Here is a 23,630-nt window from a genome sequence, read left to right on the forward strand (position 1 = left end):
ATCTGCAACGTTTTGGGGGAGAATATTCTAGATTTTCACTAATCTTTACATGGAAAATTCTTCTTGATTTTACTCTCGAATGGTCAGCCTCCAACATTAGAGTTCACCTCTCCTTATTCTGAGTTCCCCTCCCAAAGAAAATGGTTTCTAGATATTTCCCCTATTAATTAGGTCATAGAATTGTAGAACACAGAAAAAAGCCCACTGTGCCTATGCCAACATTTGGAAAGAGCTGATTAGTCCCACTCAGACTGTTCTTTCCTACATTGTCCTGTGGATTCCACTTTCTAGTATTATTGAAATTTTGGACAGTGGTCAAACCCATTGTAAGCAATATTTTAGCTTGGTAGAATTCCACAGATATTTGTCAGATAGGATACTGAAGAATGCTTTTGATCTGCTTTCCTTTATTAGTCAGAGCATTAAATATAGAAGTTGAGAGGTCATGTTGTGGCTGTACAGGACATTGGTTAGGCCACTTTTGGAATTTTGTGTGCAACCCTGGTCTCCCTCCTATAGGAAGGATGTTGTGAAACTTGAAATGGTTCGGAAAAGATTTACAAACATGTTGCCAGTGTTGGAGGATTTGAGCTATGGGGAGAGGCTGAATAGGCTGCAGCTGTTTTCCTTTGAGCGTTGGAGGCTGAGGGGTGACCTTATACAAGTTTATAAAATCATGAAGGGCATGGATAGGGTAAATAGAAAAGGTCTTTTCCCTGTGGTGGGGAGTCCATAACCAAAAGGCATAGGTTTAGGGTGAAAGGGGAAAAATTTAAAAGGGACCTAAGGGGCTATGTTTTCAAGCAGAGGGTGGTGTGTATATGGAATCAGCTGCCAGAGGACGTGGTGGAAACTGGTACAATTACCACATTTAAAAGGCATCTGGATGGGTATATGAATAGGAAGGGTTTAGAGGGATATGGGCCAAATGCTGGCACTTGGGATTAGATTAATTTAGGATATGTGGTCGGCATGGATGAGTTGAACCTATTTATTTCTGTGCTGTACATCTCTATGACACTATGAGTTCACCCTTGATCAAATAAGATTGTTCAATTTTGTCAAAACACAGACTACGTAAGAATTCCACAAAGAAATTTGTTCAGCAACTGCAAAGCTGGTGAGAGCATATGCCACCTTGTGGTTTAAAAATATAATGTCATAATAGTTAACCAATCTCCTCCCTAATACATACAGGCACACAAACAGTCTGTCTCTGCAAATAATGTAATGAAACAGAGACCAGGTCACAAATCAGAGCCAGAGATCTGCCAAGTCTTTATTGCTGAATGGTCCTATATTTTACTAATTATCATTTGAAACCCCAGCTTGTGGCTTCTGGAATTCTGGACCCAGCCAACAGGTAGCTTACTTCCTTTATAATTTATGTTTGCCACTCATATTAAAATTGTGTGGATCTGGGAGAATGGAGTAAGTTGTTTGTCATCCTATTTGACCATGACATTAGTTTCCAACTCCCGTTAGCTCCAACATCAGGACACCTCCTTCCATTTCCAATATTGCCTGGAACTGCCCCTGATTCAGCTCATCTGTTGCTGAAACTCTCAACCCTTCTTGGGTCACCATCAGTCTCGAATATTCTGCTGTTCTGGCTGACTTCCCAGTTTCCACAAGCCATAAATTTCAACATATCTAATCTTCTGCTGCCTCTGTCTTAACTTTATGAAGAATTGCACACGATATTCCAAAAGTGGCCTAACCAATGTCGTGTACAGCTGCAAAATGACCTTCCAACTTAATGCTCTGACTTATAAAGGAAAGCATACCAAAAACCTTCTTCACTATCCTATCTGACCAATACTTGTGGAATTCTACCAATTTAAAGTATTGCTTATAGGGGGTTTGACCACTGTCCAAAATTTCAATAGTAGCAGAAAGACCCATTCTGTCAGAGCCCCTATGCTGACTGACCTATATTATTTCCCAGACCAACTATGTTTTCAAGTCACTCTACGTCTGCACGCGTTTTTCTCTTGTTGCTGTTTTCATTTATTATCTTTCAAACATGTTTCTATGGTAACGTTCTCTTGCATTTTCTGTTACTGAGCAGGAACTGTTTCTGCTTTGTGAAAGGCCTTGGGGCAGTTGCTATATTCAAAGTTTGATAAAACTTGTTGTTGATTCCTCCCTTACATGGCAGTTCAGTTGTGGGAGATGCCAGATAATTGATTTCAATCAATAATACTTGTTGCAAATTGAGATTGACTCTATCTTGCTTATTTGATCTTTTGAGAGTAACATCTACAAAGTTTCTCTGACCCCTTTTGTACCTCCAAGGTATTACTCTTTGCCTCTGCCTGCTTATCATGAACACAACGAGCTGTGTTCACAACTCCTGAATGCAGCAGCCATATTTCTCATTCCCATATCAATGCATACATGCAAAAAATTTGGCGACTTTCAAACAAAATTTAATGGGCTAATGTTCACAGCATAAAAAGTCCACAAAGCTGTTGTGCAGAATTGTAAGTCTTCTTTTGTGTAGAAGAGGTTAACCATTGATTTTCGTACCGTACAAGATAGTCCATTACTTTTGCACTCTACCTGGGAATAACTGTTGACCAAGTTGCTACAAAAGGATTTGCCAAGAGTCAGCTGATGTTTGTGAGCGTCTGAGTCAGAAATGTAATGTGTCCAAGCCCCACTCCATGAGAATTGAGGCACAAAACGTAGGCTGACGCAGTGCAGGAGTGAACACAAATGCTGCAGCTTTAAACTGACTGCCGTCTGCCCTCTTGGATAAAAGTAACTTTAGCACTATCTTAAAGAGAAACAAGAGAGTTACACCCAACATTTTGGGCAAATAATTTAGTTCTTAACTAAAGTCTTCGAAAGTACAGATAGTTAGCTGATTTATCTCATGGCTGTTGATAAGAATTTGCTGTTTGCAAATTGACTGCTGTGTTTCCTACATTATAACCATTCCATAATGCCACAACACCTCAGATCCTAACACCCCTCTGATCTTTTCTTCACTCTGATCCCATCCCTTTGCCTATTCCCAATCCTGTTGTGTACACATTATTCCTTCTGACGTTCCACTCTCTGATTCTGAATGATCAGTGCTCAGCAAAGGACTTTGTTTTGTCCCTTTCCACACCCACCTCAATGAATTTCAAATTTTGAATACAACATGATCTTGAACTCTTCTTCCATCACCTTCAATCCTTACCTTGGTCCCCCCACCCCCTCAACACACAAACACACACACACACACACACACCAACCACCACCACTACCTCTGGCCCTTTCATCTATCTGCAAACACTCCTTTAACCCCTCCTTCTGGCCTTTTATGTGTCCTTGATCTCTTCATCAAGAACCATTGACGTGACATGGGCCACATTATTTTCTGTTTTCCCCTCATCCACTCTGGCTGCATTCCATTCTCTCAAGTCTAACTCTGATTGTCATCAAACCTACTAAGCATCAAGATGTTGTTACTAGGACCGTCAATAACCTAATCTCTTCTGGAGATCTCCCTTTTATGGTGTTTTACGTCAGACCCCAATCCCTTGCAGCCCATTTCAACCTCCTTCCTGCAATCCAGAAACAAGACTGCCCTGGTACACCCAATGTTTCAGCCTGTTCTGCCCCATTGAATGTATTTCTTCTTGCCTTGGCTCTGTTTTCTCTCCCCATGTTAAGACTCCTCTGCCTCTGCCTGCATTTATGGATCTTATGTAAAACAAAGAACTGCGGCTGCTGAAGATCTGGAAGCAAAACACAAATTGCTGGAGAAATTCAGCACATCTGGTAGCATCTGTAGAGAAAAAGCAGAGTTAACAATTTGAGTCCAGTGATTCTTCTTAAGAACATCATGATTCTAAGATGCTTTAGTCAGATCCACAATTTTCCCAGTTTCCTGTTTGTAACCGCTACGTTTTCGCCATGGATGTGCAATTCCTCAATAAGTTCCTTCTCCATCCGGATTGTCTGAAGCCTTTCCACTTCCTTGAAAGGCTTGAATAGTCCTCATCCACTACCACACTCTTTCACGTGGCTGAGTTATTTCTCACTTAGCCCAATTTCTCTTTTAATTTGTCAGAATTTCTCCAAGTGAAGGTTATGGCTTTGGGTACCCACATGGGTTCAAATTATGCCTGCCTCTTTGTGGGATATTTGGAATATTCCTTGCTCCAGTCCCTAAGTGGGTATCCCTCTCACAACTCTTTCTGTAGAACATGGAGCTACTTCCTGCTGTCAAATGCAGTTTGATAAATTAAATAATTTTGCTTCCAATTTCCTTCCCTCTCTCACCTTCACTTGGTCCATCTCTGATTCTTCCCATCTCATCCTTGATTTGGAGATGCCGGTGTACAAAGTTAAAAATCACACACCAGGTTATAGTCCAACAGGTTTAATTGGAAGCACACTAGCTTTCGGAGCATCGCTCCTTCATCAGGTGGTAGTAAAGGGCTCAATCCTAACACACAGAATTTATAGCAAAAATTTACAGTGTGATGTAACTGAAATTATACATTGAAAAATTGATTGTCTGTTAAGCCTTTCATCTGTTAGAATACTATGACAGTTTCACTCCTTTCATGTGTAAATCACAAAACCTTTTTTTTAAAAAGTTGCATTCTCGGGTTAGCTGTTAACAATGGTGATAGCTAGACAATATGTTGAAGGTGTTGGCCCCCTGTGTTCTCTGTCTATGCCATGATGTTTAGATTGATTCTAATCTAAAAAGTGAGATGATGGAGTTTTACAAGAATTCATGCAGTTTTTGAGCAAAGTACAATGTAACCCTGCAAGTACAAACTCACCCCACATGTCCTTGGGTTCATGTCACATTACAGGTGACCACCATTGCACTATACACACATACACAGATACTCCTACACACACACACACACTCTCACACACACACATAGGCACTCCTTTACACACATACACACGGACACACATATACACAGACGTGCGCACAGAGACCCACACACACCCTTACAGACACACACGCTCACACATGCCCCCTCTCACAGACTTAAGACACTCTCCACTCATTACACACACACATACACTTTCTCACACATCAACCCCCAACCCAGACTGACATACACACAGACAGACAGACAAAGACCCACATGCACACATATATTTTGTGGCGTGAGTTTGTACTCGCAGGGTTACATTGTACTTTCCTCAAAAACTGCATGTATTCATGTAGATTTACCTACAGCGTGGAAACAGGCCCTACAGCCCAATAAATCCACACCTACCCTCGGAAGAGAAACCCACCCCCCTATATTTACCCCTGACTACTTTCACCTTACACTACGGCCAATTCACCTAACCTGCACATCTTTTTTGGACTGTGGGAGGAAACCGGAGCAAACCCACGCAGACATGGGGAGAATGTGCTAACTCCTCATAGACAGTCACCCGAGGCGGGAATTGAACCCAGGTCCCGGGCGCTGTGAGGCAGCAGTGCTAGCCACCGTGCCACCCTGCCTGAACTTGGTGTTAAACGTGGAAGGAAATAAACTTTGCTCAACATTGACATCATTTCATCTTGGTGAAAGTAATTAGAAAATTACTTAGAAATTGAGTATTCTGTGGGGATTTTAACAGATAAATAGACAGTGTAGTAAAATCTCAAATATCTCACATCTAGTTTCTATGGGGATGTATGAGTTTCCTACAGAAAATATGAAACAGCTCAGGGAAATGCAGACCATACCTGAGCCATTGTTGCAAGGAATCACAAAGCAATAGAATTTGAAAATATAAAGCAAAACATTGTCACCACAGAAATTCTAAATAATAAAAGGTAATGCTGTAAAAACCTTCATTAAGTCATGCAGCATCTGTGGTGAGGGAAGCACAGTTAATGTTTCAACAATAGCATGTTACATCTCAACAGTACAGTAATATTATCGAACAGTGAGCCACATAAAGGGATATTAGGCCAAGTGATGAAAAACATGGCCAAAGAGAACACTTTAAGGAGCATCTTAAGAGTAAGGATTTCAGGTCATTGGCCTTTTATCAGAAGTTGAGGATACCAATAGCTATTAAGCAATTTTAGAAGCAAGGAGTTGGGTGGAGTGAGGGAAGCTAAGAACAAATGGATAGGGTGGATGGAAAAGTAATTAAATCATTATATAGAGGACATTCCAATGTGAAGGGTGTGGTAATGGAACAAGTAAAAACCAATTCAGAGGGGGTGCAAACAGTTCCGACAAAATAGCAGATGGGAAGGGAATTGTTAAACAACCAGACAAAAAGAAATGCTGCAATTGGTTAAGAGTTTTTTTGCAGAGTCATTTCCTCATATACTGATTGATTTTTACGTGATGGTATTGTTTGTTCTTTATCCATCCCATCACCATCAGGTGTAAAGGCAGTCCGGACTGCGAGGCATGCCAGAGCACCCTCAATATCGACCGAGTGTGTTCGTTAAGTAGCCCCGACAGCACCCTGAGCACCAGCTCATCGAATTCAGCACGGTCCAGCCCATCTCCCTGCAAAAGGCCTAACAGGTATGGACCACAGACAGATGTTGTGCTGGGCTCAGTGTGTTTGTTCTCGGATTACAGTGACAGAACTGAACAGGAAGTGCAAGTTGGAGGATGGCACATAAATTGTACATTTTCAAGTTAGTTCCTGTCTGTTAAATTCTGACATGATTTAAAATAAATGGTTCAGTAAATAACAAAATAGTGGGGGACCAGAAATCATAGAATAATCCATCCAGACCATTGTGCTTTTAGAGTCATAGAGATGTACAGCACGGAAATAGACCCTTTGGTCCAACCCGTCCATGCCGACCAGATATCCCAACCCAATCTAGCCCCACCTGCCAGCACCTGGCCCATACCCCTCCAAACCCTTCCTATTCATATGCCTCTTAAATGTTGCAATTGTACCAGCCTTGCTGACTCTTTGAAAGAACTATCCAATAAGTTCCATTCCCTCACCCTTTCATACTATAATACTTCATTTTTTTTCCTTTCCAGTATGTGTACGCTTCTCTTTGAGCATTGCTGTTGAAACTGTCTTTCCAGCAGCACCTGTTTGATTGGAACAACTCACTGCACAAAAGCATTTCTCCTCATCTCGCCTCTGGTTCTTCTGGCAACAAACAATTATCTCCTTTTTTGTTGACTCATGGGATGTAGGCATCTCTGACTAGACCAGCATTTATTGCCCAGGGGGCAGTTAAGAGTCAACCACATTGCTGTCATAGAATCATATAGCACAGAAAGACACCCTTCAGTCAACCAAGTTTTCCAAACTAAACTACTCCTGTTTGCCTGTGTTTGGCCCATATCCCTCTAAACCTTTCCCATTCATGTACCTGTCCAAATGTTTTTTTTTTAATGCTGTAACTGTACCTGCATCTACCACTTCCTCTGGCAGTTCATTCCACATACAAATCACCCTCTGTGTGAAAACATTGGCCCTCAGGTCCCTTTTAAACTTCTCTCCTCTCACCTTAAAATTCTATCCCGCTAGTTTTGAACTCCTCCATCCTGGGGAAAAGACCTAAAGTTAGCCAAACCAGGTATGGATGACAGTTTCTTTCCTTAAAAGACATTAGTGAACAAGATAGGTTTTTCCTGACAATTGACAATGGATTCATATTCATCATTAAACCTCTTAATTCCAGATTTTTATTGAATTCAAATTCCATCATCTGCTGTGGTGGGATTTGAATCCAGGTCCCCAGGACAATACCTGAGTCTTTGGATTAACAATTCAGTGATAATACCACTGCCTACCTGATAAAAATGTATCCACTGGTAGACAGATTCTTCTGCTAATTGAAACAGTTTCTTTTGATTTAGTCTGTTAAAACTATGATCAAAAGTCTGATCAAATCTCTTCATCTCTCCTTAACTTTTTTTACTCTAAGAAGAATAATCCCAATTTGTACAGTTTCTTCACACAACTGAAGCTCACTTACCCTGCTAAGATTCTAGATGTATAAAAGAATTATACCAGAACTTGCTGGGTGTGCCTATCAGGAAAGGATTGATAGGCTGGTGCTCCTCACTTTTGACAAAAAATGGCTGAGGCATAACCTAATTGTAATCCTTCAAACTATGAAAGGTTTTGGTCGAATGGATGCAAAGGGAATGTTCTTCCGCATAAGAGGTAGCATAACTAGAGGCTACCAATACAAGATCATCAGCTAGAAATGCAAAAGAAACTTCTCTCAAAGAGTGGTGAGAATATGGAACTCCCTGTCACAGGCTGTGTATGAAATGATCAGCAGAGCTGTCCTTAAGGAGAAAAAAGATAAATATGTGAGGCAGAAGGGAATAGATGATTGCAATGATGGATTTAAATCATAAGAGATGCAAGGAAGCTTTAGTGGTGCGTACACATTGGCACAAACTGATTAAGCTGATGTTTATCCTATGGAAAAGGAATTCTATTCACAGCGCACCCAAAAATAGAACCTACCAGAAGGTGAAATTTAATATTGTGTGAATGTTTAACTAAAATAGGTTTTGGAGAGGAATTATTCAACTTCCAAGAATTAAAGTGTAACCTGATGATTTTCTGTCCTTTGTTGAATCATAGCATTGTTAACCTGAACCATGAAGCAGAGAGATGTAATCTCTGTTTACTGTCTAATCCAAAGTATCTTTACTTGCTATTTTTGTAATGTCAGCTGCAGGCTGCACAGTCAAATCCTAGATTTATTTGTTGTTGATGTAGTCATAATTTTATTTAAAGCAAATATGATAGACTCTTGTTTGCTCCTGACATTGCCACAAGCAGTCGTGGACTAGAAAGCACCACTAATTCAGCAACAAAAACAGAAACTGCTGGAGAAACTCAGCAGGTCTAGCAGCATCTGTGGAGAGAAAACAAAACTAACTGTTCAAGTCCAGTGACCCTTTTTCAGAACTTCGGCCCATTGTCATTAAAGTGTTCTCTCACACCTGGCCTGATTTCAGAAATGGAAAGTCTATCAGTACTACTGCTGGGTGTTTGTTGTCACCTACACTTAGTAGTAAAATGCTGCTGGTGAAACACTTTCTTGGTATTGTAGGACTATAGGCTGGAAACAGGCCTACAGAGAGCTGGCGTTCATTGTTCCTGCCAGAGGTCACCAAGTCTTGTTGGCATGACAACCCTGAAACATTCATGGATCAGAGGAATGGGATGGAATCCCCATCAGGCTGGGTTTGTCAACATGCTTTTTCTGTGCATTTTTAAAATAGGAAAACATTGCTGGGAGGGTCACTGATGGATGGGGGATAGAGGAGTTAGGAGAGACAAACGACATATTTCCATTTGGCTGTAACTTCACTCATGGTAAAACAATTACCTCTTGTGTTGCGAGGTCATAGGTTCAGGTTTCATTTCAAGGACTTCAGATCACTGTAATCTTTAGATTGCTATTCCTAGATCAGTAATGACGGAGTGATCTTTCAACCCAAGATTAAGTATTAAATCTGAGGCCCCATTTGCCCTTTCAGATGGATATGCCTGGTCTCAAAACACTTTGTGAAGGAAAACAAGTGAATTTTTTCTATTGTCCCGTGGCCTATATTTTTCTTCAATTAATAGCACTAGATGTAAAGCAAGGTGAAGAAGGTTTAAAGAGGATGTGAGGGTGGTGGGAATCTGAAATTCACTGCCTGTTAGACTGGTATAGACAGAAAATCTTAGATCGTTTAAGAAGACTTTAAATGTGTGCTTGCAATGCCAAGCCATAGAAGGGTACGGGCCAAATGCTGGAAAATGGGATCAGGATAGCTAGGTAGGTGTTTTGTCTGGCTTGAACCTGATAAGCCAAAGAGCCCTTTTTTCAGTGCTATGACTGGAGAAAACAATTATTTGGTTGTTTGTGGATCCTTGTCACATGCAGCTTAGCTGAGACCTTTCCCTACATTACCACTAAACTACAGAACTGAAGTATTTCATTAGATGTGAAGCACACTGGGTACATCTAAAGGTTTTGAAAGGTACTGTATAAATGCAAGCACTTTCCATGAAGCAATTGTATGATGTGAAACATATGAATGACTGACACTGACCAGTACCTGAACCACCATGTTATCATCATTGATATTCCAGCATGTCAGAAGATGAGCCCGAGAGTGGCTGTGACACAGTGGATGGATCACCAACCAGTGAGTCTTCAGGGCAAAATGAAAGTCCCTTTCTGGAAGAGCGATTACTTCAGGATGCGGCTAATCAGAATTCAGGCGGCATGAACTGCAAGGGAACAGACAGCAGCAAGCCCACCGTGCGCACCATGGTGGTGCCACCAATGAGGGTGCAGAACAGCAATTCAATCTCCATAACAGACTTGAGCGAGCAGGTCTCAAATGCAGGTAAGGACTTGCTTTTGTATGCATGGTCAGAGAGAATTACATTTGTAACTGCCGCAAGCAGTCAGTTGCAGGACAGGAAGGTTAGAATTGATTTAAAGATCATCTTGTGAAAGGGGGCTGGTGATGCAAACAGCATAGGACAGAGAATAAGGGATATTAGAAACCTGTCCTGAAAAGTTATACTGAAGTATTCCTTACTTGCCTCCTATAGGGAGTAACATTGTGAAGAATATAATTTTGAGGGACTGGGGGTACATGAATAGAGGGACCTGGAGGTACTTATTCAAAGGTCCTTGAATGTAGTATGGCAAGTTGAAAAGGCAGCTCAGAAAGCTTAGCCTTGGAAATAGGGACAATTGATATGCTAAAATGTTAATAATGTATTGTACACAATCTTGGCCACTTGAGGAAAAGTTCCAAAGGGATACATGGGATGGGGAACTCAGATACTAGGAGGCATTGAAGAAGTTGGTATTGTTCTCTTTAGGGAAAAGAACATTAAAGGAAGATATCAGAGTTATTCCAAAATATCAAAATTGATGGAGCAACTTAGGAGAAACAGGTTCCTCTGATAAATGGTTAGTAATCAGAGGACAAAGGATTCAAATAGTTGGACTGTTAAAGTTTGAAATATGGATTATGGGGAATAAACTGGAATGGGGACAAAATTGGATAGCTTTTTTCCAGAGGGCACATGGTCCCCTATAATGCAAGAAGATTTTGTTATCCCAAAAGGCTCCTATAGCTTGAGTAGTATCTGCCTAGCTCCACTTAAGCATGATTCGTTTGTACACAAATTGCCTACAATCCAACACAGAGAAGCTCAAGATGTGTCACAAGGGAGTTGGCTGCTATCAGAAAGAAAATTGTACTAGAGCAACAGGGGCTGCTGTGCTGAGATTCAGGATTGTGATGAGAAGGAAAGGAAAGAATTAAGTGTGCAACCTACACAGCTAAGCTGAAAGTTGACAGGAACCTAGCTCAGTTATTTTTTAGCTATGACAACTTATTCTTCAGCTACAGTGCACTTAGACCTCTCCATTCTGTCAAAGTCATGTTTCCCAAATAATTCTCAAGTCCAGCAAGTTTGTGTCCAAATAATTCTGGATTTTGGAATTTTCTGCAGCACTGAAAGACATTAGAATACTCAACTACAAGTGTGTAATCCAGTAACACTCTGCAACATAAAGCAATAATAAAAATTGAATTACTTATTCAAATTCAGTATCTATTATGTTTCAACTTACAAAAGCTGTTCTAAAATGTGCTTAAGTCTGCTGAAAACTCTTCCAGACAACTGGTGTTTCTTAACTCAGCTTCCCTGTGTGGAAAGGTTACAGTGTATTGTATCTTACTTTTCTTTGTCTGAGAATCATTTTTACAAAATGTGAGGTAAACCCGTGAGGGAATTTAAACCATAAACTACTTTCTCAGCTCCTTATCATCTGTGTGAGTTCAATCAGGATCTCTGCAACATCTGTTTACTGAGCAAAGGGAATAGAATTACATTGCATGTAGGCAATTCAATAAATGCTTGGTTCCTTCTGCACACCAGGGTTAATAGTGACTACAGGTAGTTAATAAGTTTCTTGTTTTAACTTGCTTTTTTATGTATCTATGTAATTATAGAAGATTTTGTGCTCATTATGCTTTCGACTTTTTATTTCAGTGCAGTTGAATATGCACGCATTAATGCAATAAAATATCGCAAAGTGTTTCACAAGAGCACTAACAAACACTCAACAATATGAGGAATTCAGGCACAAAGAGACAGGTTTTATGGACCACCTGAAAACAGGAGAGAAATTTAGGAGGGAAGTCCAGAATTTTTGGAACCTGAGTAGCTGAAGTCACATGACACCAGGTTATAGTCGAACAGAATTATTTGAAATCATTTTTTGGAACACAGTATTGACGATGTACAACTGACTAGAATTGGTGGAACGTACATCCCAAGCAGATGGAGAACATTACAAAATGTTTTTTAATAATCCAACTGAATTCTTTTGTATGCGTAACTTCCCACAGCTGCCTTTAAAACATCCCAATACTATATGTATTCTTAGCAATGAACAAGAGGAAATTGATGCAGTGGCCTACTACAGATAAATTGGTAATATTTTCTTTCGAGTCCTGGAATATGTGTACTGTTTTTACATACAGTGGTATGTGAACCTTAAGTGTAACCTGTAGGTAAATTAAATTGTTAATGTATTCACAGAGCTTCAGAATTGAACTAACATATTCCTAGAATTGCATGGTCGAGGTACAGATTTGAAACTAGGTTTGTCCAAAAAGGATGTGCACCACACTGGCCACCTTTCTTGGATATTAGATTAGATTCCCTACAGTGTGGAAACAGGCCCTTCGGCCCAACAAGTCCACACCGACCCTCTGAAGACTAACCCACCCAGACCCATTTCCCTCTGACTAATGCACCTAACACGATAGGCAATTTAGCATGGCCAATTCACCTGATCTGCATATTTTTGGACTGTGGGAGGAAACCGGAGCACCCGGAGGAAACCCACACAGACACGGGGAGGATGTGCAAACTCCACACAGACAGTCACCTGAGGCTGGAATTGAACCTGGGAACCCTGGTGCTGCGAGGCATCAGTGCTAACCACTGAGTCACCATGCAGCCCCTTAAAGACTGAATGGCCTAGTCTTCCTCTTTTTTTTAACTTTGATGATCAATCTGTTCAGAGACACTATTACACACTTCTGGGGCAGGTGGGGCTTGAATCCAGGCCTCTTGATCCAGGGGTAGGGACACTACCACTGCACCACAAGAGGGCCCCATAAGAAAAAATATAAGTAAATATCCTTTATTGCAAGGGAGAAGTGAGGTAGCAAGAAGGAAAGGTTTTTTTTTCTGGCTATTTCATACAATTGGGAAAATTATTTGTTGGTGCAAGTTGCAGATTCTGAAATGGCTTGAAATGGCCAAGTCTAGAAGCAACCTGATAGGCCCAGGATTGCACCTTTTCACATGTTGAACCGGTTTGCACTTCCAGATGCGACATGTCAGTCATTGAGCCAGGGCCGATCTGCACCTGAAAGAATAAGCCAGCTTTCAACTGTAGGTATTCGCCAACAGAAGTCTGTAACAGCATTCCAACAGCAACACGTGAATTTTGGTCAGGTATGTGTGAACTCAGCCAATATTGGGAAGTGTGGAACAGACTTTATTCATATACACACAGGTGCTCACACTTTACCATGCATAGAAGTAATTTTGCCTTCTTGTTAAAAGCCTGTGAAATAGGCACAGGAATAAACAATTGTGTATGCTTTGCCAATCAGCAAGATCATGGCTTGTCTTCTATCCTCTCTCACACTATCTCTTAATTCCCAGCAATTTATCAATCCTTGTCTTGAATATACTTAATGACTGAGCACCCACAGGTCTGGGAGGTAGGGAATTAGAAATAATCATATAATTAAAATAAAGGACTGCAGGTACTGGAGATCTGAAACTAAAACAAAGTGTTGGAGAAACTCAGCAAGTCTGGCAACAGCTGTCGAGAAAAAAACAGAGTTAACAGTCTAGTGACTCTTCATCAGAATTGAAAGCAACTGGAAAATGGTGGTGTGCATGCTGATGAGGGAAGGGGAGGAGGTGTGGTGGGAGGGGATGGAGTGAGTTGAATAGATGGAGATGGTGCCTGAGGGCAAAAAATAGGGAAGCAGATAAAGGGGTTGCTGACAGCAAGCCAGGAGAGATGTAAATGCTGATTGGATGTTATGGGGAAGTGTGAATCATTAAAATAGGTTAGCTGTGTCAGGAGCAACCTATACCCAACAGGACCTGGGGATGTAGAGATAGGTAACAAACAAAGAGGAAATTGATAAACTTAATGCTAAGGCCTGAAAGATACAAGGGAGCTAGGCAGAAGATGAAGTGTTGTTCCTCCAGCTTGTGTTGAGCCTCATTGGAGCTGTGCAGCAATCCTGAGACAGAAATGTTGGTATGAGAACACAGTGTTGGAAGTGGTTGGCAACCAGAAACTCAAGGTCTTCTCATAGAGCAGAGGTGTTCCACAAAGCCGTCATCAAGGCTGAGTCTCCAAGTAAAGGAGACCACATTGTGAGCAGAAATAGAAATAATCAATACCCTTTTGAAAGAAGAGGTTTCTCTTCACCTGAATGCTAAGTGGCCTACCTCTTGTTCTGAGGTTGTGTTCTCATTTCTTATCCAAGGTATACATTTTCTCAACCCTATCAGGCCTCTTAAGAATTTTATATGTTTAATGAGCTTACATTTCATTCTTCTAAACTTCAGTGAATATGGGTCTAGTTTACTCAATCGCTTCTCATAGGATAATCCCTTCATCCTATGAGCCACACTCTCTGGGATGAATATGTCCTTCCTAAGGTGAGGAAGACAAATTTCACATACTATTCCAGGTGTGACCTCACCAACACTGGATTCAACTTCTAAGAAAGCATCCTCTTTTACAGATCCCAATTCACCTTCAGCAAATGTACATTTCACAGTGAAGATTTTATGATTTGTCTTTATTCAGATCCTTCAAGATAATTTTTGTTAAGAGTGTATCTGTCTGAGCATTCAATCTGTACCATGGTCAATTGATCATACTACCTATACCTATTAGGCCAGTGATTAAATAAACCAGCAAATTACTGAGGTGGACTGCAAATTTTCTGTAGAATGTTGATTTATTCTTGGCATCCTTTTTTGAGTGATTTGGGCGATTGCTGATTACAGCATGAATGTTTTTACAGGTTCAGCACTACGGATCGATGCCTCAGGAATGGAATGGTAATTATGGGCACCGGAGAAAACAGGCCTTCATCGCGCCCACAATCGCTAGCCACCCTTTCTCTTTTGCTCACGGAAGTCCCAACCACACTACAGCCCATGGACATCTGACCGGAAACACACACCTCGGGGGCCAACCCGCCATCTTATCCTACCCCCCATCGGGTCCCCTGGGCAACACAGCTCCCATGGCCCATCTGTTGGCCTCCCCATGTACTTCAAGGCCTGTCTTGCAACCCACGGCCTATAGTATTTCTCACCACAATGGCCTGCTTCACCAAATCCCCTTTGGTCTCAATCCCCGTCTGCTGCCTTCTCCAACCATTCATCAGAACCAGTACAAACCAATGTTTCATCCTCACTCCTATATTGCATCTCCCGTCTACACTGGATTCCCATTAAGTCCAACAAAGCTCAGCCAGTATCCCTATATTTGAAGATTACAGAACAAAACAAAAAGAAACTGGCCTAAGGCTCAGTCATGTGTAAAGCATCTGGAATTGAAGGAACGCATAACCGATTAAAGAATAATTCTAAGCCGTGGCACAAGAAATTCATTTCTTCATTGTGTTTTTGTTAATCATGGTACATAAAAAGTGCATAAACAAAAGAAACAAAAAGCTGAGCTTTAAATCAAACCCAGTTTTAATGTGTCTTTGCACATTCGATGAGACAACTATTTCAGCCATTGTGTTAGGTCCAAGGATGTGTGCGGTGATTCAAAGCCGCTAGGAGCACGGGGCGAGAGGGAGAGGGATAGCTCTCCACTTTTGTATTGCCTTGTTGCATCCACTGCAAGACACGTGTGACACACACACTTGTGAAGCCATGCTATTAACCCTGTGAGGGCAAAGGGTGCATATTCTGTCTGCCGGTGTACAAGCAAATATATTTGTGGTTTCCCCTGTGTCTTTAGTGTTTTTTCAGTGTTCAGTCTTTAACCTAAAGGGGTTGGGGCCGTTGCTCTCCACACCTGCATGTGTTTTGCATGGGCAAGAATTGCCTAAAGTAGGGTTTTTTACTCTTCAGTGTCGTCAGTAACAATAGTTTTCACACACATAGTGCCTTAAATATTTTGAGGTTGTTAATGTTACTATGTTATGGACTGTAGCACTTGAATTCTTATCTAATCCAGTGATTGAAATAAAAGATAAATGAATGGAAAAGTAGGAGGAACATTAGTGCTTTAGTTTTTCAGGTTTGGCGTGTGGTATGCTTATACTATCCTTTGAGGAATAGCTTTTTTTTGTGCTTCGCGGGTTGTGGGCTAAGTCTGCTTTCCTCCTTTCGGAATGACCTAGAGATACCAGAGGTGTAGAGCAAGCATTCAGAAATTGACTCAGATAATTTGATCACTGGTTTCTACTTTAAACTCGTCTATAATGAGCAGTGTTTATACTGTCAAAGAAATAATAATCTGCAATACAATCGAAATAGAAGTGTGCGCGTGTGTGTTTCTTTTTAAAAAGAAGTTTGCTGTTTATGGAATTTAGTGAAATGATTAGATATGTGGTGGCATGGCTTTGGTTAGAAAATTGAAAAAAAATGCAATTCATAATACTCAATGACTCATGATATGGTTTTACCTTAGCTTGAGCAGACCATGCAGTATTTGATATACGTAGTAATATACTATTTAGTCCTGAGGCTTGACGAGGTGCAAGTTTTTTGTGTGCAATTTTATCATTTATGCATGTGACAAATTTTACCCTTTTTATCATTTTGTTTTTATTTTGTTTCATTTTTAGCTTGTTCAGTGTCTACTTGCTTATTTTATACATTCCGTCAGGGAGATAAAATGAACTACGCGCTCTGTGCATTTTTCTGGTATGAGCGTCATAAAATAATTTTTTTTTTAAATGAAGTTGCTTTTCGCAGCACCAAAGACTTTTCCTGTCATCCCATTTCCTAAGCAAGGTTAGCAACTTTGCATAGACCTCAAGAAAAATACTCAAAAAAAAGGGTAGCAAAGAAAGGTTAATTTTAAAAAAAAACTTTTTTCAGAATTTCAATAAAAAAGTTTGAGGCTATGTTTTAGTTCTTTGGGCGAGTAAGAAATTGTAACATTTATCTTGAATGTATTATAGATAAGCTGCTATATAATGATTGCCACTTCAATTAGCTGTGAAATAGGTGATTATTAACTGTTCTTACTTAGCCTTCTCATTTCTGTAAGTCTGATTACATTAACTAGAAGTGGGTTTTGATTAATTTTGGCGTTACTGTTTGGAGTGTCTTTGTAACTACTGTATTGTAAATGATGAAACTTTTAATTGCTTTTGTTTTTATTTTTGGGTGTGTGTTTTTGCATCAGTATTTTACCTTAAGTAACTTCGAGATCATCACTGCATATAAATGGATGTATTGATGTAACTTAATTTTTATGTTTTCATATCGGCATTGTGTTAAAGAATCTGAATCGCTGTAGCTTGCAGAATTGACTTAACTTTGTTTTTTTTTGCTAATGCAGTTTGCTGCTGCAATATAGAATCTTTTAATTATTTACTGGAACCAGCAGCCAGTGTGCAGAACCTGATTTCTGTATACTTTATTTATATTTTCTAAATTTAGAAAAAAAAAATTAAAGATTCTAACACACCACTAATAAGCAGCACCAGTTTGACTTCAATAAGCTAACTTTGAGTATAACCATTTTTGGGGAGAGGGTTGTATATCTACTAAACAAAGCAGTGTTTTATTCAACATCAGCCTTTAGTCATAGCCAAGGAAGACAATGTGCCTAAGCGCAGAGACTTTTAAACCACAGAACAGTTGTACAGTTAATTCAAATTTATAAAATATATTGTACCTCTTGAAAAATTTGGTGCTTTCTAGCATAGTTCTATTTTTATCAATAGACACCATATGTTTGTAAAAAAAAAACAAAAGAACTCTAAATACAGGACTGGTAACTGAGGGGAAACAACTTGTGTCAGCTAGATAGGCCATAGCACTGTGGAACGACAATATCGTGATGCCTGAGTACTTCACCAAAGTGTTGCATTCAGTTTTTTTTCTTGAGTTCTATCCACTGGTTAATGCCTTAAAGTCACTCTTAAATAAGACACTGTGAAAAACAGGAATGGGCATTGGAGGCAAGGAAGTAATATTATACCCACCTTATTTTAAATTTGGACTTTCATCTTACATGCATATTGGGTTTTAATTCAGTTTTAGTTATGCTTAGAAATCAAATTCAGGATCCTTATGTGTGATTGGGAGTGCATTTTGAAAATAAAAATTATCTCAAAACATTTTGTCTTTAATCAAGTTGAACCAATTAGTTTTGATTGGGTAGAGGCTCACAATTGGATGGAAACTTAAGGGAATGAGTGGTATCAATCTTTTCTTTCCTAGACCCGTCCTCTCCTTTATCAGCTTAGCCCTTAACTTGACAACAGTTCAATAAAAGTTAAATCAACACTGCAAGTTATAGAAACCTGTTGTTTAGATTACACAACAACGTAGACTTGATTATTTAGTTGGAACTGTTACTGTTAAAAATTGTAGATTTTTTGTGGCTTTTTGCTTTTGATTTTAATGCTACACTAGTTTGCCATGTAGCAATTGCACTGTGCAATATTTACAATATGAGGACTGGGAAAATTTTTATGGATGTATGTCTCTTACAGTTTGCGATAGTATTTCTTGCTAGTTCTCAGTGATTTAAATGTGACCAAGCCTTCGTACCTTGTCACATAAAGCGGGTTTTCCAGGTGACTATTTTGGTGAGTGTCAAAAATAAGAGTTTATGGTGTATTATTGTCGAGATTCACTTTGAATTAAAATATATATTGCTGCAGCAAATGAGTGTGGTGGATATTTTGTACAAACACAATGGAAATGATGGCAGAAAAAAAAGCTTGTACATCAAGCCTGGCCCATGGTATAATGGTTGGCACTTCAGGAGAAAATAAATAGGAGCTGGAGTAAACTATTCAGTCCCCTGAGCCTGCTCTGCGATTCAATATGGTCACCGCTGATATTCCATCTCAGCTGCACCTTCTGCATTAACCCCAAAATCCCTTTCATTCTCTTAATATCCAAACCTTTATCGATCTGTGTATTGCATATACTCAGCTCTCTGGTTCGACAATTCCAATTCCCAATCCTTCAAAGGAAGAACTTTCGATTTACCTCAATCCTATTGACCCCCCCCCATCCCCCACAACCTGTTGAGTGATCAAAAGCCAGTCCAGGAGATCAAATGGACCAAGTGTTTTAAAGGTACTTACTTTCTCTCAATACCATCTCCTCTTATAATGTTTCAATTTTCTTTTAGGCTTGAGCCATGCAATCGGGTTGCCTTGTGTGTAAGTGCCAAGGTTTCCGTTTGCTGCCCTGATGTATGTAATTGTGGTACTTTCTCAATTACAAGGGTAAAAGAGAAAAACCTGTATTGCATTTATGCTGTGCCTAATAACATTTTGTGACTTCACAAAACATTTTTTATGCAGTGGATTGCTTTGGATTGGAGTCGCTTTTGTTTAAAAAAAAGACATGCTGCATTCCATTCATATCCAGACATGGTCCAACAATTTGTTCTAATCTTTTGCTTAAATAAGTTGAATTATCTGAGAATTATCTGATAGTTAGATTAAACCTTAATTAACAAAACAAAAGCAGATGCATTTTGTGCAAAAATATTGAATTAATCATGTACCTCAAGATAAAAGTGGTACATGCAACATACCCTAACTTGTTCCGGTTACACTGCTGACTGACCTGTTGATTTGCAGATTTTCCAATTATAAAATTTTCAAACTGCACAGTAGAAGATTGTACATGAGAACATCAGGAACAGACATAAGCCATTCAGCAGCTTGAGTTTATAGTGCATTATGCTTACAAGAATAGGAGCAGGAGTAGATCATACAATCTTTGAGCAACCTTACTATTTAGCAAGATGAGGACTGGCATGTTCATACATAGAAAAATACAGCACAAGAATAGGCCCTTCGGCCCACCATGTCTGTGCTGACCATGATGCCATTCTAAACTAATCCCATCTGCCTGCACATGGTCCAAATTCCTCCATTCCCTGCCGCTTCATGTGTCTCAACTCCACTTTCCCTGCCTATTCTCATTAACCCAGATTGCCACTGTGCAAAAAATGTTAGTCTCTGTTTTAAATATATCCAACAAGTAAGCATTCACAGCTTTCTGGGACAGAGACTTCCAATGATTCAATATCCTCTGAAGAAAGAAATCCCTTTCTCAGATCTAAATGGTTGACATCCTGAGTCTAGTTGTAGACCTACTGGCCAGGGGAAACAGTCCCTTCGCATCTACCCCATCAATCCTTCTCGGAATTGTGTATACTTCAATAAGATCTGTCAATCTTCTGAACTTGAGAGTATATGTGCCTATTGTAGTCAATCTTTCAACGTTGGACAGCCCTCTGACCACTGAATGTCAACCTTGTGAGCCTTCATTGCAGCTCTTCTGAAACCAGTGTAACCTTTCTTAGGTACACAACATGCCAAGTGTGGTCTCACCAAAGCCTAATAAATTGCAACAAGACTTCCTTACCCTTGTGTTGCAAACCCCTTGTAGTAAAGGCTAATAAACAAATTTATAAATAGTGCATAATACCTCCAGGTTAACTTACTGTGATTTGTATACAAGATCATTAAAATCCTATATGTTCTGTTTTAGGGACAGTGAATTGATTAAGTGTATAGTTGCTGTTGTTTATAATAAGCAAACCGTGTTTGTAAACTTGATTCTTGAAGGGCAAATCTTCAAAGGAACAGGTCATTTCACCACTTGGCCTGCACCACCATTCAATCACAGTTGTTCGAACACTTCAGTGCCTTTTACTCACCTCTTCACCATAATCATTGTACTGCTGGTATTCAGAAATCCTCTATCTTAAATATACTTAAAGACTGAGCCTTCTGAACCCTCTGGTGGTGAATTCTAAAACTTCTGAGTAAAGAATTCACAAACTTCTGAGTAAAGAATTTGCATCTTATCTCAGACTAAATAACAAACCCCTTTTTAAATTTGCTGCTGGTTCTAGATTCCCCAGCCAGGGAAAACATCTTTCCTGCCTGTCCCTTTCACTATTTTGTAAGTTCCAACGAGATCCCCTCTGATTCTTCCAAAAATTCAAGAAAATATATGCCCAGTTTGCCCAATCTCATTTCACAGGACAGTCAAGCCATACCAGAATCAAGTCTTCATTGCACTCCCTCTATGGCAATAATATCTTTCCTAAGATAAGGAGACCAAAGTTGCACACAATATTCCAGGAGTGATCTAACCATGCTCCTATACAATTGAAACAAAGCTTTACTATGCCTACACTCAAATTCTCTTGTTATAAAGACTAATATCACATGAAGCTTCCTAATGCACCTGCGTGTTAGCCTGCAGTGACTTATTGACAAGGACACCTTTTGTACATCTATAATCTCCAACCTCTTTACCATTTACAACATGCACTACAGATCTGCTTGTCCTACCAAAGTGGATAATCTCACATTTTTCCAGAGTATGGTCCATCTGCCATGTTCTTGCCAATTCACCAAGCCTGTCCAACTTATTTTCCTGAACATACATTCCCACCTGGGTTTGTATCATCCTCAACTTTGAAAATTACATTTGGCGAAGGCACAGGTTGAGGGACCCCCCCCCCCCCCCAAAAACCCCTAGCCACTTTCTTCCTCTTCCCCACATTGACCTGGGAGCCTGCTTGCACTGTTTCACTAATTTGGTAAGTTTACTCTTTTCTGTCCTGCCTAGAGCTGAGATAGTGGCAGCTCACGTGGGAGTAAACCTTAAGTGGTTACAAATTGATCACTCCCTGTCCACAACTTAATTCAGAAAGTGGTAGCTTTCTGGTCCACCACCATCCCACCTAATAGAGTTGCCTTCCTACCTCTAAGTCTCCAGGACTGAAAGGTTATAACTCTCAAGAAAATGTGTAATCAAGTTGGCCTCTTTTTCTCTAGAAATGGAAGAAAAACCTTGACTTAGAAAAGGAGAAAAGTCTTGGATTATAAGAAAACGAGGATAAAAAAAATCAGAAAAAAAATATAATTAAGGAAAAAATACTATGGAAAAAGTCAGGAGGGAGAAAACACGAATGGAGAAGAAGATGAAATTGTAAAAGTTTGAACTGCAGAGAAATAGGGAAATTAGACAACAAAAGAAAACCATATTGCTAACTGACACAGCAGTGAACCTGCACAGTTACTGCCTTTGTTGTTTGAATTCATGTGTCACTGGAATCAGAGTGCATCTAGGAGAACTTAACAACCAGTGAAATTCACAACTGATCTTGGAAGAACCTGTTTGGGAGACGTCACAGTACAGAAACAGATAAGTGAATAGTTGTAAGCATAGCCTTGCTGTAAGTCTACAATAGTGAGTAGAGTGGGTTCTTTCTTGATTATATGTTTTATTGAGGTATGTCACAAGTATTAAGTTAGCCTGGAGCAGTGTTTTGTCAAGGAATAAGACGGTGCTATTTTCTGGGCCTGTACATTGGAAGAAGCAATCGTTTCAGATGTGGGAGTTTAGGGAGAGTTTATGTGTTACTGAGGAGTGTATCTGCAATAAATGCCGTTGGTTGCAAATCCTACCAGATTGAATAGATCGGTTGAAGTGACAGTTGGAGGCAATGAGGAATTTACAAGAGCAGGGGGGTGTGATGGATGGAAATTATAGGAAAGGAGAAAAGCCACAGACAGTCACATAGATTGGGTTAACTCTAAGTAAGGTTAGAGAGGGAGGCAGGTAGAGCAGGTGTCTTCTATGGCTATCCTCATTTCAAATAAGTATGCAGTTTTAGAAAATGTAGGTGGTGATGGATTCTCAGGGGAATATAGCACGAACAGCCAAGTTTCTGTTATCAAGACAAGCTCTAATATAATGAGGGGTACATCGGGTTTGAAGCGATTGATTGTGTTAGGGGACTCTCGAGTCAGAGGCACAGACAGAAGTTTCTGTAGCCAGCAGAGAAAAATCAGAATGGTGTGTTGCCTCCCTGGTGCCAGGATCAAGAATGTCTCAGAGAGGGTGCAGAATGTTCTCAAGGGGGAGAGGGACCAGTAGGAGGTCATTGTACACATTGGAACCAATGACATAGGAAGGGAAAAGGATGAGATTCTGAAGGAAGAATATGGAAAGTTAGGCAGGAATTGAAAAAGGAGATACTTGAGGGTAGTAATATCTGGATGACTCCCGGTGCTACAAGCTAGTGAGGGTAGGAATAGGAGGATAGAGCAGATGAATGCATGGCTGAGGAGCTGATGTATGGGAGAAGGATTCACATTTTTGGATCATTGGAATCTCTTCTGGGGGAGAAGTGATCTGTACAAGAAGGATGGATTGCACCTGAATTGGAAGGGGACTAATATACTGGCAGGGAGATTTGCTAGAGTTGCTCAGGAGGATTTAAACTAGTAAAGTGGGGGAATTGGATCTAGGGAGATAGTGAGGAAAGAGATCAATCTGAGACTGGTACAGTTGGGAAAAGGAGCGAGTCAAACAGTCAGAACAGGCAG

At 40.1% G+C, this 23,630-nt stretch overlaps 1 protein-coding gene across 5 annotated transcripts in view; it reads left to right on the top strand.

Moving 5' to 3' along the window:
• Window positions 1–18,921, top strand: part of LOC122557708 (homeodomain-interacting protein kinase 3-like) — a 261,054-nt gene extending 242,133 nt beyond the window's left edge. For all 5 annotated transcript variants that reach the window (XM_043705595.2, XM_043705593.2, XM_043705598.2 and 2 more), the window contains 4 exons: window positions 6,363–6,509; window positions 10,066–10,325; window positions 13,346–13,473; window positions 15,078–18,921. In XM_043705595.2, the coding sequence (XP_043561530.2) occupies window positions 6,363–6,509; window positions 10,066–10,325; window positions 13,346–13,473; window positions 15,078–15,551 (1,009 nt within the window). In that variant the 3' untranslated portion in view covers window positions 15,552–18,921. The remainder of the gene's footprint in view (window positions 1–6,362; window positions 6,510–10,065; window positions 10,326–13,345; window positions 13,474–15,077) is intronic.
• The last annotated feature ends 4,709 nt before the right edge of the window (window positions 18,922–23,630 follow it).

The sequence above is a fragment of the Chiloscyllium plagiosum genome, unplaced genomic scaffold (assembly GCF_037043375.1).
Source record: "Chiloscyllium plagiosum isolate Xiang-an unplaced genomic scaffold, Cpla_swu_hap1 HiC_scaffold_18, whole genome shotgun sequence".
NCBI lineage: Eukaryota > Metazoa > Chordata > Chondrichthyes > Orectolobiformes > Hemiscylliidae > Chiloscyllium > Chiloscyllium plagiosum.